General features: G+C 44.6%; 1 protein-coding gene across 4 annotated transcripts in view; it reads right to left on the reverse strand.

Moving 5' to 3' along the window:
- The window catches only part of spata5 (spermatogenesis associated 5), a 99,576-nt gene that overhangs the window by 7,782 nt on the left and 78,830 nt on the right, over positions 1-12,964 (reverse strand). The window contains exon 16 of one of the 4 annotated variants that reach the window (XM_035425295.1): positions 275-461. The exons of the other annotated variants lie outside the window; for them this stretch is intronic. Coding sequence (XP_035281186.1) covers positions 378-461 — 84 coding nt within the window. The 3' untranslated portion in view covers positions 275-377. Of the gene's footprint in view, positions 1-274; positions 462-12,964 lie in introns of those variants that run through there. 4 annotated transcript variants of the gene reach the window in all.

Raw genomic sequence — 12,964 nt, forward strand, 5'->3', positions numbered from 1 at the left:
CCTGTTCAGCACAGACCAGGGCTCCCAAAAACACCACACTATTATACAGTTTACTCCCACCAAACACTTTCCATTCTACCCACATATAGCATTATTATTATTAATAATAATAATAATAATAATAATAATAATAATAAGCGGACTACTTTCTATAAAGTGATTTCCAAATAAAAGAACAAGACATGTACAAACTTAAGTGTTATTATTTTAAGGTATCAAAAAGCATAATCTCTCACCTCCTTGGGAAAAGGCCTGGTTATGAGAACTGACAGCCTTATACAAGAGAATAACCTGTAGCAGCAACAATCTGCTCAACGCGTTTAATGACGAAAGCCCCAGACCGCGTGCTCAACATAACCTTTAAATTCCAACGGCGTTCACAGCCACGTCACAATGGCGGCACAGAAATGGAAACAGGAGGTGTGGGAACGGTCTGAAGCCCGGCCCGGGCTTGGACGTGTCTGTAGAACACAGCCAACGTAAAAGACTAATCGACTGACAGGTTGACGGACAGACTGATTGACAGGTGGAGTGACACCGTGCCGGTCGCACCTGGAACAGACGCGCAGCATTCCATACCTGCCGAGGCGTTTACCTGAGAGTGCGCGAGCCCAGCTCTGTGAAAGCCATGACGGCACGGTGCTGACGACTTGACAGGCTCGACCGCGCCACGGTGTCACACTGCACGCAGCCAATTACAGACTACATTTCCACGCACAACCCACTTATACAGCTGAATATTTATGAAGTAGTTCAGGTTAAGTACCTTGCTCAAGTCACACTATTTCTCTCAGTGTATTTTTAATCAGCAGAAATCAATGTGGGGGCACACCCAAAAATAGGATATATTTTTAAATATATATATATATCACACATACAGTGCCCCACTCAAAACATAGCGCTCCACTCACAAACACAAAGCACCACTCAAAACACAGAGCTCCACTCACAAACAAAAAGCCCCACTCACACACGCAGTGCTCCACTCACAAACACCAAGCCCCACTCAAATATAGAGCCCTATGCACAGACTCCCACTCACAAACATACAGCTCCACTCACAAACACCAAGCCCCACTCAAATATAGAGCCCTATGCACAGACTCCCACTCACAAACATACAGCTCCACTCACAAACACTAAGCCCCACTCAAATATAGAGCCCTATGCACAGACTCCCACTCACAAACATACAGCTCCACTCACAAACACCAAGCCCCACTCAAATATAGAGCCCTATGCACAGACTCCCACTCACAAACATACAGCTCCACTCACAAACACCAAGCCCCACTCAAATATAGAGCCCTATGCACAGAGCCCCACTCACAAACATACAGCTCCACTCATAAACACAGAGCCCCACTCACAAACACAGAGCCCCACTCACAAACACAGAGCTCCACTCATAAACACAGAGCCCCACTCACAAACACAGAGCCCCACTCATAAACACAGAGCCCCACTCACAAACACAGAGCCCCACTCACAAACACAGAGCCCCACTCATAAACACAGAGCCCCACTCACACACACAGAGCCCCACTCATAAACACAGAGCTCCACTCATAAACACAGAGCCCCACTCACAAACACAGAGCCCCACTCATAAACACAGAGCCCCACTCACAAACACAGAGCCCCACTCACAAACATAGAGCCCCACTCATAAACACAGAGCCCCACTCACAAACACAGAGCCCCACTCACACACACAGAGCTCCGCTCACAAACACCAAGCCCCACTCAAATATAGAGCCCTACGCACAGACTCCCACTCAAAAACATACAGCTCCACAGAGCTGCAGTCACAAACACAGCATCCCACTCAGAAACACAGCAATCCCCAACACTCAGTATTATGGAAACTATTCTGTTATTATTTTCACTGCCCCCCACCCCTCACTCACATGCAGGCTAATCAGTGGGACATGCCCCCCATCCCCCACGATTAAACAGGCCCCCTGAAAAGAGTCCTTAAGCAAATTGAAAAATATTGACTCCCAGTTCCTAAAAAACCCTGCTTTCAATTGTCAGGGAGGAAATGAAATAATGTATAAATCAAACAGCAATACTGCCACAGGGGCAGGGGCGCGGGGTGGGGAGGTGGAAGAGAAAAACATTTCATCCTCTGAATAGCAGAGAACAGGAAGGGACTAGCCAAGAGAAATAGGGACTGACCTCAGCCCGTCCCACGCAGAACCCGTTTAGGGTAATCGGGGGCCGACCTGGGGTTACACACCACCAGTAACACACAAGGAAATGGGGGCGGGCTGGGTTTGAGTGGGCGGAGGGTAAAAAAAGGAAGTTGGAGTGGCTTAAAAAAATACATCTTCTCTTCCTATTTGTCCATATCCATCTTGATCGCTCCCTCCCTGTTGCCATATCTTTTTTTTTTTTTGTTAGTAACTGGTTCCACTTTCTGTTTTCTGTCATACTGTTACATATGACACAAAATGCACAATTGGCCCTCCAAAGAAATGTAAAACAAACTAACTAACAATCAATGGCTACGACTAAAGCTATGCACAGTCAGTGTGATATAAAGACTGGCCACTGATCTTCTCATGATGGTCAAGACAGAAGAACTGCCAGCCATCTTCCAACACACACAAAAGATGCCCCCCCCCCTCTTCAGGATGCTTCTGGATCCCTCCCCTCCTCACCCCATTGCACTCTCACCTTCGATACCAAGTCAGGTTATGATAATTATTTTATTTGTCATCTGAGAGGCTGTGGAGGGAATATGTATGTACATATAATTACTATTTTCACACTGAATTGAAATATCAAAAACAAAATGAACCTATAACTCAAATATATCACAAAAAGACATTGTAGATAATGGAAAATATTTTGTAACACTAATATGGGCAAATTAAGAAATTACAGTCAAGTATGAAACTTGAAAATGGAAAACAGTGATGCATCCCCCCGCCCCCCCACCCCCACCCCGACCCCAACCCCTGCTCGAGGCAACACCTGTGGGCCAGGCTCTTGTGTTTTATGAAGGGGGGAGGAGTGTGTGTGTGTGTGTGTGTTGAGGGGGTGGCTGTGTTTGGGGCATGTTTGTTCTCACCCATTAATCTAAGAACTGAAAGCCACACACTCACACTGGCCTGGGGGTACAGATGCCATATTTACCAAACATGCCCACACTGGATCAGCCCCCTCTCTCTCAGCACCTCATCTCCTCCCCTCCCCTCCCCTCCTATGAATACCAGCACCCCCCCTCGGTAGAACAGTCAGTTCTCTCACACAACCCCCCCCCTCCATAAAAGTGATGTTTCTGCACCACTGTGTGTGAAAGAAAACGGCTTCACCTGCTCACCGAGAAATCTCCCTCTTTCTGTCTCCCTCCTCCCTCTCTTTCCCCCTCCTACCTCTCTCTCTCTCTCCCTTCCTTATTCTACTCTCATTCTCTCTCCCTCCTCACCTTCAACCAAAAATCTATCAGCACCTGCATAAACAGACAATATGTTTAAAAATGGTTTTGGAAGTCATGCTGGATAAAGATGTCTATCAGTAAAACAAATAAATGAATAAAACAGAACCCAAATCCTGGTTCTTCGTGGCCATTCAGGGATGCTAGGTGTTCTCTTGGTGGGAGAGGTAAGGGTTTTAAGGCAGACAGGGGAATGGCAGTAGCGTAAACAGCAGTGGCAGAGGCTCAGTTTGTGTTTCAAGCTTATCCCTCTGAAGAGGAGTTTTTTCTCTTCAAAAATCTAAATCTGAGTAATAGAACTCTCCATTGCTTTCAATTACCTGTAGTGATCATTACATCAGCATTTGAATGTTCAGTTAACACACACAGACACACACAAACACATACACATTACTGCAGGGCAGGGAAATCGGTCAAAAATATATGCAACACCTTGTTAAAAAATGTAAAACCAAAGAATTCATTAAAAAAGGTAGTGTATTAGACACGCTCAGTGTGAAAATAACAAACTGGTAACACCACATACATGCACACACTTACAAAGCAAATAAAGTAACTTCAAAATAACTCCAAAATGCATATGAATACACTGTAACACAGCAAAGCGCTTCAGTAAATAAAAGCTGATTAAATGAATCTGTCTGCTGAGTGTGCTAATTCCTATTGTATACAGATGTCAGGACGTGAGGTGTCGGTATGCCCTTCGGAACACACATGCACTACAAATACACATTGGCACAAGAGGAATTTGCTGGGGGGCAGGTGTTTGAGAAGTGGATTCAGACTTGCCTGTTGGTAAGTGAGAGAAAGTTACAGGAGAGGAACTAACGCTTACAAAGACAACAACAAACAACAACAACCCCCCCCCCCACCCCATGGCCACTGATGGGAGGGAAATTGCATTTCCTGTTTGGTGATTGCTTAACAAAAGGTGTTTCACGGAGGCGCAAAGTGCTAAAGGCGGGCCACTAGCACTAGCCAATGGCAGAGCCCCCAAACCCTCCTCCCACCACATCCTGCCTCTCCTGTGGAATCAGGAGCCTTTGGAAGCTGTGCATGCTCACACATAAGCAACCTTTCCAGTGCGTGGAGCCAAAATGGCTGGATGGAAAAACGTAATGGGAGACATTTCATTCATAAAAGGAGGTAGGCTGGTGGGGGGGGGGGGGGGTTTACATGGTAGATGGAGGATGTGTGGAATCCACTTTGGGGGATTTAAAACCGCAATGATCTGGCAACCTTAGCACGGAATCAGGTGTGGAGAGTGCCAGGGGATTCAGGCAAACCCAGCGGTTCGCCTCCGCCTCAAATGGGTGTGTCTAAACTCCCTGTCATTCAAACGGCAACAGCTTTAGCCTGTTCAGCCTTTTCCTGCTTGTGTCTTCTAGAGATAAAAAATGCACCTATTTGGGGCAGCGCAGTAAGACGCCATAAATCAGCGATGAAGAAAGGAACCTAAATTAGGGATTGATCAGCCAGGAGAGGGTGCTGGAAAAGCTGGCTGTTTGTCTTATCATGAAAAAAGAGGAAGAAAGCCAAGGGGAAAAGTCCATTTTAAGTTGGGCACTTAATTACTGTTATTAGAAGAGACCCCCACTTCTTCAAGGTAATGGATCACTCCTGGAGACTCTTTTGTGTTGACTCTCCAACTGAGGTTAGAAATGCTTACCTTTGTCCCTGTGACACTGACACCTGTTTTAAACCGGCCAAGCCAGATTATATCTTAGTTTTTTTTTTATTAAACTATAAATCTCCTGACAGTCATTTTGAAAAAGTCCAAAGATAAACAATCCTCATAAAGATGGTGGCTTCCCTTGCATTCGTGCCTGAAAACCAGAGCCAATGCTTACATTTGTTTAAACAGAAAAAATAAAAAGAGTAAAAACATTGGTGATTGAGGACATTTCCCTGTCATGTCTTTACAGAAAAAAAAAAAACAACCTAGTCTGTCCATGAGAATTCCCTGCTGACTTATCTCAGAAGGTGTTAACAAGTTAAAAGATCGCCTGTTTCCGCTGCCAGGATTTTTTTCCTTCCCTTTCCTCACTCTTGCTCCCTTCATACCAGTTAATCTGAAGACCCTGTTAAATATTCCAGAAGTGGAGGGAAAATACTTTTTTTTAAAATAGAAGAACCAGGGACAGTGTACAGAGAACAGCAGATATTTTACAGCTGACTGGTGAAATGGTCGACTAATGCGCAAAATTTGCACGTCAGCAACATGGAAGCACCATCAGTGGACCAGCAGCCCACTCTATGGTGGGCTGAGCACAGCAAGGCCGAAGACGACATTATATTACCCATAATCCTTTGGGTAAAGAAGCTCCTAATGCTTTTGATTCCTTACCAATATGGTACAAATATAGCACCTCTAGCACAAAGAGAAAAAAAAAAACATTTCAAAACAGTAGCTAAGCAAATTTTAAAACCGTTCATGAGCCAATTAGTATTAAAATATTACAGCTATTCTATGCCAATGCCAATCCTTCTTAGTATAAGAGTATAATTGAGGGAAAACCTCAGTGCTGGATAGACAAAAAGAAAGAGAGCAAGAAAGTAAGAAAGATAAACAGAGCAAGAAAGAAAGAGTGAGAGAGCAAGAGAGAAATAGAATGAGAGAAAAAGAGAGGAAAATAGCAAGACAGAGAGGGAGAGAGAATGGAATGAGCTGAAGAGGGGCAGAAATTAGAGGCAGTGCAGAGTTAAAAGAATCGGTGATTTTTACAGAGACCGGCATTATGCCAAGTGACGCAATACCTGGAAGCAGGTGAAACTCATAAAATTGCGTAATAAACCAAGGAGATTGGTCTCACACAATGGGTCTGGATTCAATCAACATACCCTTAACTGCGAGTCGCAATTAAACACCAGTGCTCACTCTGTTTTCCGTCACTAACACAGTTTGATGAGTTCCGCAAACATCAAAATTAACTCGCCAAATTGTGTTGTGTGAAGAAAGAAAAAAGAATTGCTTGCCTATCATTTGATTAACACAGAAAAAGTGTTCAATTAAATACAGGAATTCAAGGGAAACTTGAAAGATCAAGATCAAGAGGAGTGAAAAAAAAAACAGAGAAAACAGAAAAATATTTTCGGCTGGACTGAGCACTCACTCCAAAAGCAGGGCATCACCCTTCACCCCAAATTCCATCACACAACCACTGGCTTTCCCACTCCACCCACTCAATGTGCCTCTCCGTGCTGCCACCATTTATTTTTTCTTACTGAAACACAGACCGGCTCGGCATTTGGCTTCTCCCTCCAAACTATCGCTCCACGCAGTCCGTGCGTCAGTACAAACACGAGAGGGAAGCATAAATGTCTTCCGTATAAATATTTTCATTAGGGCTGAGGGAGTGCCAAAACCAACTGAAACCACGGCCCTCCAAAATGAGCATGTCTGGAGGGCAATAATCATATCTGCGCATAAAACCAGGATAAAAAAAGGATAAAAGTTGATGAGGTAGAATAAATGCATGATATGTTCCTCAACCACTTCCCTTCATGTCCACTCAAAGCATCCACTTCCCCAGGCATTCACATGTCCATCAGATGTACTGTTTATTATTATTATTATTTACTTTTATAATAATAATAATAATAATAATAATAATAATAATAATAATAATAATAAAAACTATTATAATAATTATTTAACAATCACAACTATTACCACAATGACAACACACACAGCACCTAAGACACAATGACACCAGTCTGTTCATTCCAAATCAGGACAAACAAAAAAAAGTACATCATCTATTGAAAAATCTTTTACATTTACATTTTTAGTGTACATCTGAGCTTATAAGTGTCCAGTTGGAATTAAGTGCCCTAAGAGCACAATATACCAGAGTTGATTTAACACTGAGCACAACATACTATATCCAAGCCAAATTAACACTGAGCACAGCTTAAGCTGGCAGTATACTCAGTAAGAAGAAAGAACTTCAGGATTGAGAACCACCGGCGAACATGTCCACGAACACTGTTGTCGGTATACTCAGTGAGAACACCGCACCGTTTAAAGTCACTCCACGCCGCTGGGGCGTGAATAATTACGAGGCAGTAACCGGGGCTGGAATCCCAACCAGACCTCCGTCTCGCGGCTATGCCATGGTTGTATAAAGAGAAGGGCTACGCGAGATCACAACACAAAACAAAAAGTTTGAAGTGTTTAAAGTGGCTTTAGTTTATCTAGCTATGCAAAAGAAGAAAAAAGGCGAAGGAGATCGTACGTTCGCCCTCTAAATCAGAGTAGGACGGAGAATGGAGAGTTTTGTCTGTACATTCGGCAAATGCGAGTTTAGTTGAGGGGGTCCACTTTCTCTCATTTCTGAATGTGTGCTAGGCGTTTTGATGACTTGCTGAAACGAGTAGCACCATTCATCAAACATGCGGGAACTCACAGAATTCCCATCTCTACAGAAGAGAGATTGGCGTTGACTCTCCGTACATTAGCATGTGAATTCAGCCCTCTGATCTCTCAACCGTGATGTAACCAACTACGTGATATTTGGACCAATAGCTGAGAGGGGGAGGTCGGAGAACAAGAAAGAACTTTTCGAAAAGTTCTCCCTGGAGGCCATCGTACGAACACAAAACACCGCGTCTTTTTGTTCGTCAGTTGTTCTGATTGCTTCGTTTTGCTCAAAAATTCTACTTCGTACGAAGTATACTGCCTACTTTACTCTATCCAAGCCAAATTAACACTGAGCACAGCTTACTCTATCCAAGCCAATTTAACACTGAGCACAGCTTACTCTATCCAAGCCAATTTAACACTGAGCACACAGCTTACTCTATCCAAGCTGATTTAACACTGAGTACAGTTTACCCCCCCTCCCAAAAAAAACCAAAAAAACGAATGCGTCAGGTCCCTCAACATAAAACAGACAACAGCCAGTTATCAAAACACCCCCCCCCCCCCCAACACACACACACACTTCGGCTGAAAAACGTGCTACCTCTTTTTTCAGGTCACTTCTTCTGAAAGCTGTTTTTACTTGGCATAGAATGCGTGATTTGCATTGTGTGCGGTATGTTGCACAGACTGCATAATCACATTTCACACATTTCTTAACGTGTTTTGTATTTATTTAACGATGAAGTATGCCGGTATTGTCAAACCTCTTCGGCTAGCCTCTAATCTGCTCCATATTTGTTGTTTAAAATTCACAACAGGAAGTTAACTAATGTTATACGAGTGAGTTATACCACCTCATATCACCAGTCAACCAATCATCATCTGTCCGGCGCATGCGGGCAGTGGTTACTTCATGGTTACTATGCGGACGTGGTCTGCAGCCTTTGCATATGCCACACAGCACTTATGCAAACCCATTTTTGCGTGCAGTCTGCACAAGAATAAAGCAGCCGAAAGGTGTTTCACTAAAAGCACCACAGACATTGGACAGAGTGCTGAACTACCAATCAGCCCGATTAGAGCTCACTGGATTTCCAGTCATCAAAAATATTAGCTATAAACTGCCGTAGAATATGCACACACGCTTACTTAAAATAATGTTTTGGAGAAAATACTGATAATAGTACAATTCCAATAATGACTTCATAAATATGAATGTAGCATGAGGCAGGGATGCTGACAGAGGAAGAGCAGATGAGCGGAATGTGAATTTTGACTCGTGCCCACAAACAGGAAAAACACAGCAATGTGATACCGCCCTTTCCCCCTCACTCACCCAGACAGGAAAAAACCAGAAAAGCACCTTTCATACAAGTGCAGAAGAACAAGACGCGTTACTTCACACACATAATAAAAAAGAAAATCGTGATATTTCAGGGTTCTCCTGAAGAAACATTTTAAAAAAGCCAGGATATAGCAATGGAAATTAATTGTGTGTGTGTGTGTGTGTGCATGTGGTGTGTGCATGTGCATGCGTGTGTGGTGTGCACGCGTATGCACGTGTGTGTGTGCACGTGTGTGTGTGTGTGTTTGCCGTTATTTACAAAGATGCATAAAGAAAGGTCAATTCAGAATGAAACAGCATCCCATTTGATGAATAACATTATGTTTATGAAGAAATTAGTCTGTGTGTACAGAGTGGTACTGTGCGTAGAGTGGTACTGTGTGTGCAGAGTGGTACTGTGTGTAGAGCGGTACTGTGTGTGTAGAGCGGTACTGTCTGTGTAGAGTGGTACTGTGTACTGTGTGTGCAGAGTGGTACTATGTGTGCAGAGTGGTACTGTGTGTAGAGTGGTACCGTGTGTGTAAAGTGGTACTGTGTGTGCAGAGTGATACTGTGTGTAGAGTGGTACTGTGTGTGCAGAGTGGTTTTGAGTGTGTAGAGTGGTACTGTGTGTAGAGCGGTACTGTGTGTGCAGAACGGTACTGTGTGTGTAGAGTGGTACTGTGTGTGCAGAGTGGTACTGTGTGTGTAGAGTGGTACTGTGTGCTGAGTGGTACTGTAGATTGGTAGAGTGGTACTGTGTGTGCAGAGTGGTACTGTAGATCGGTAGAGTGGTACTGTGTGTGCAGAGCGGTACTGTGTTTGTAGAGTGGTACTGTGTGTGTAGAGTGGTACTGTGTGTGCAGAGCGGTACTGTGTGTGTAGAGTGGTACTGTGTGTGCAGAGAGGCACTGTGTGTAGAGTGGTACTGTGTGTGCAGAGTGGCACTGTAGATTGGTAGAGTGGTACTGTGTGTGCAGAGTGGTACTGTAGATTGGTAGAGTGGTACTGTGTGTGTAGAGTGGTACTGTAGATTGGTAGAGTGGTACTGTGCATACAGAGTGGTACTGTGTGCAGAGTGGTACTGTAGATTGGTAGAGTGGTACTGTGCATACAGAGTGGTACTGTAGATTGGTAGAGTGGTACAGTGCATATAAAGTGGTACTGTGTGTGTAGAGTGGAACTGTGTGTAGAGTGGTACTGTGTGTGCAGAGTGGTTCTGAGTGTGTAGAGTGGTACTGTGTGCAGAGCGGTACTGTGTGTGTAGAGTGGTACTGTGGGTAGAGTGGTACTGTGCGTAAAGTGGTACTGTGTGTGCAGAGTGGTACTGTGTGGGCAGAGCGGTACTGTGTGTGCAGAGCGGTACTGTGTGTGTGTAGAGTGGTACTGTGTGTGTAGAGTGGTACTGTGGGTAGAGTGGTACTGTGCGTAAAGTGGTACTGTGTGTGCAGAGTGATACTGTTTGTAGAGCGGTACTGTGTGTGTAGAGTGGTACTGTCTGTGTAGAGCGGTACTGTGTGTGTAGAGTGGTACTGTCTGTGTAGAGTGGTACTGTGTACTGTGTGTGTAGAGTGGTACTGTGTGTGTTGAGTGGTACTATGTGTGCAGAGTGGTACTGTGTGTAGAGTGGTACTGTGTGTGCAGAGCGGTACTGTGTGTGTAGAGTGGTACTGTGTGTGCAGAGCGGTACTGTGTGTGCAGAGTGGTACTGTGTGTAGAGTGGTACTGTGTGTGCAGAGTGGTATTGTGTGTAGAGTGGTACTGTGTGTGTAGAGTGGTACTGTGTGTAGAGCGGTACTGTGCGTGCAGAGTGGTACTGTGTACTGTGTGTGCAGAGCGGTACTGTGTGTGTTGAGTGGTACTATGTGTGCAGAGTGGTACTGTGTGTAGAGTGGTACTGTGCGTGCAGAGTGGTACTGTGTGTAGAGTGGTACTGTGTGTGCAGAGTGGTTCTGAGTGTGTACAGTGGTACTGTGTGTGCAGAGTGGTACTGCAGATTGGTAGAGTGGTACTGTGCATACAGAGTGGTACTGTAGATTGGTAGAGTGGTACAGTGCATACAAAGTGGTACTGTGTGTGTAGAGTGGTACTGTGTGTGCAGAGTGGTACTGTAGATTGGTAGAGTGGTACTGTGTGTGCAGAGTGGTACTGTGTTTGTAGAGTGGTACTGTGTGTGTAGAGTGGTACTGTGTGTGTAGAGCGGTACTGTGTGTGCAGAGCGGTACTGTGTGTGTAGAGCGGTACTGTGTGTGCAGAGAGGTACTGTGTGTGCAGGGGAGTACTGCAATAACACACAGAAATAGGAGAGGAGCCACTCCAGGCCTCCCTGAGGACATGGCGGTGTTTCACTCCGCTGTTTCTGTGTCAGCTGCAGGGCAGGAAGTGGTTATATACGATAGCAGCTGTCACACAGATATTGACCACGCTGGTTTCCATGCACTTAATACATCAAAAGTGCACTTAATATGTTCTTTCTTTAACCTGTGTAAGGGGATGCGTCTGATCAGCTTTACACTGCAGTAAATATCCAAAACCGGCCCAACGTCTGGATTCTAGTGCATAAAAATCTCAGCAGGAAGTGATAAAATGTGCAGATGCAAAGGTAAGTATATCATTTCGCACGAGTGTCATCACAGTGGAAAGCTGCCGGATCCCAGCAATTAGCTTCTCTGCTGGAAGCCAGAGAGCAAAGGGCCACTCTCATCTCCTCTCTCCGCGCACAGCCTGTAAATCCTGGCGGAGAAACCTGTCAGAACCTGACTGCAGAGCAGCGAGCGAAGAGCAGCGCCCTCCCATCCACCCCGGCGGCCAGCCGCCCCTGTGACAACGCTGCGCAATTGCAGTATCCCATGTTATGTGTTTTGGACAGGTGGGTGGGCAGGTGGGTTTGGGGCAGGCGGCGGGGGGGGGGGTGTCTGCTACCGAGGGGAGCGGATTTTAACAGGCTTTTGGCCCTGAGCTGACAGCAGGCACACCCACCGAGGGGGTCATGTTCTCAGGAATGCAATTAAAGTCTCCCTTCTGCCCCAGGTAGGACCCCGTAAGGACCTACCACGGCTGACCCTGGACATGCCTGTTATCACACTGTCATAGTGAAGTCCAGAACTAAAAACATTTTTTTTAAATGACAAGTAGCCTAACAGATGCCAAGAAAAAAAAATATTATTAAAAATAAAAAAAATAAAAAATGGTTGGTAACACAGTAAATTACCTTGCTTTAACACTGACATGCTATGGGATCCATGAAATGCACTATATAAAATTAGCCTATTATTATTATTATTATTATTATTATTATTATTATTATTATTATTATTAACAATAATAATAATAATATTATAATTAGTATGATTGAGTCTTATTATTGAGTGTGATTGTGACTCCTATCATGTATGGATCAGACCTGGGACAAATGCGTATTTGTTTTGGATTCAAATGCTTTTCTACACTTTACTGATCTTGTCTGGTGTATTGGAACCAATGAAATACTCTCAAAAAGTGCTAACCCTGCTTTCTGATCATATTGGCATGCTCAATTACACCAAGCAAGACCAACAGAGCACAGAGAAGTATTTTAATCCAAAACAAACACGTATTTGACCCAGGTCTGGTATGGACGTATTGAGGGGCATGCTGTAAGTGTGAAAGCCAGCCCTGTTGTTGACTGAAATATGATGGCAGCTCCTGAAGCCTGTGGACAGGCCTCCCATTTCAATAAGAGCACGGAGATTTATGGCAGCCACTCATGGCGTTTGCTTCCTATAAGCACAGCGGGATGATATACGGCTGACGCTGGCGTGTGGCGACAGCCCACTCTCAACGTGCCGCA

The sequence above is a fragment of the Anguilla anguilla genome, chromosome 7 (assembly GCF_013347855.1).
Source record: "Anguilla anguilla isolate fAngAng1 chromosome 7, fAngAng1.pri, whole genome shotgun sequence".
Lineage (NCBI taxonomy): Eukaryota > Metazoa > Chordata > Actinopteri > Anguilliformes > Anguillidae > Anguilla > Anguilla anguilla.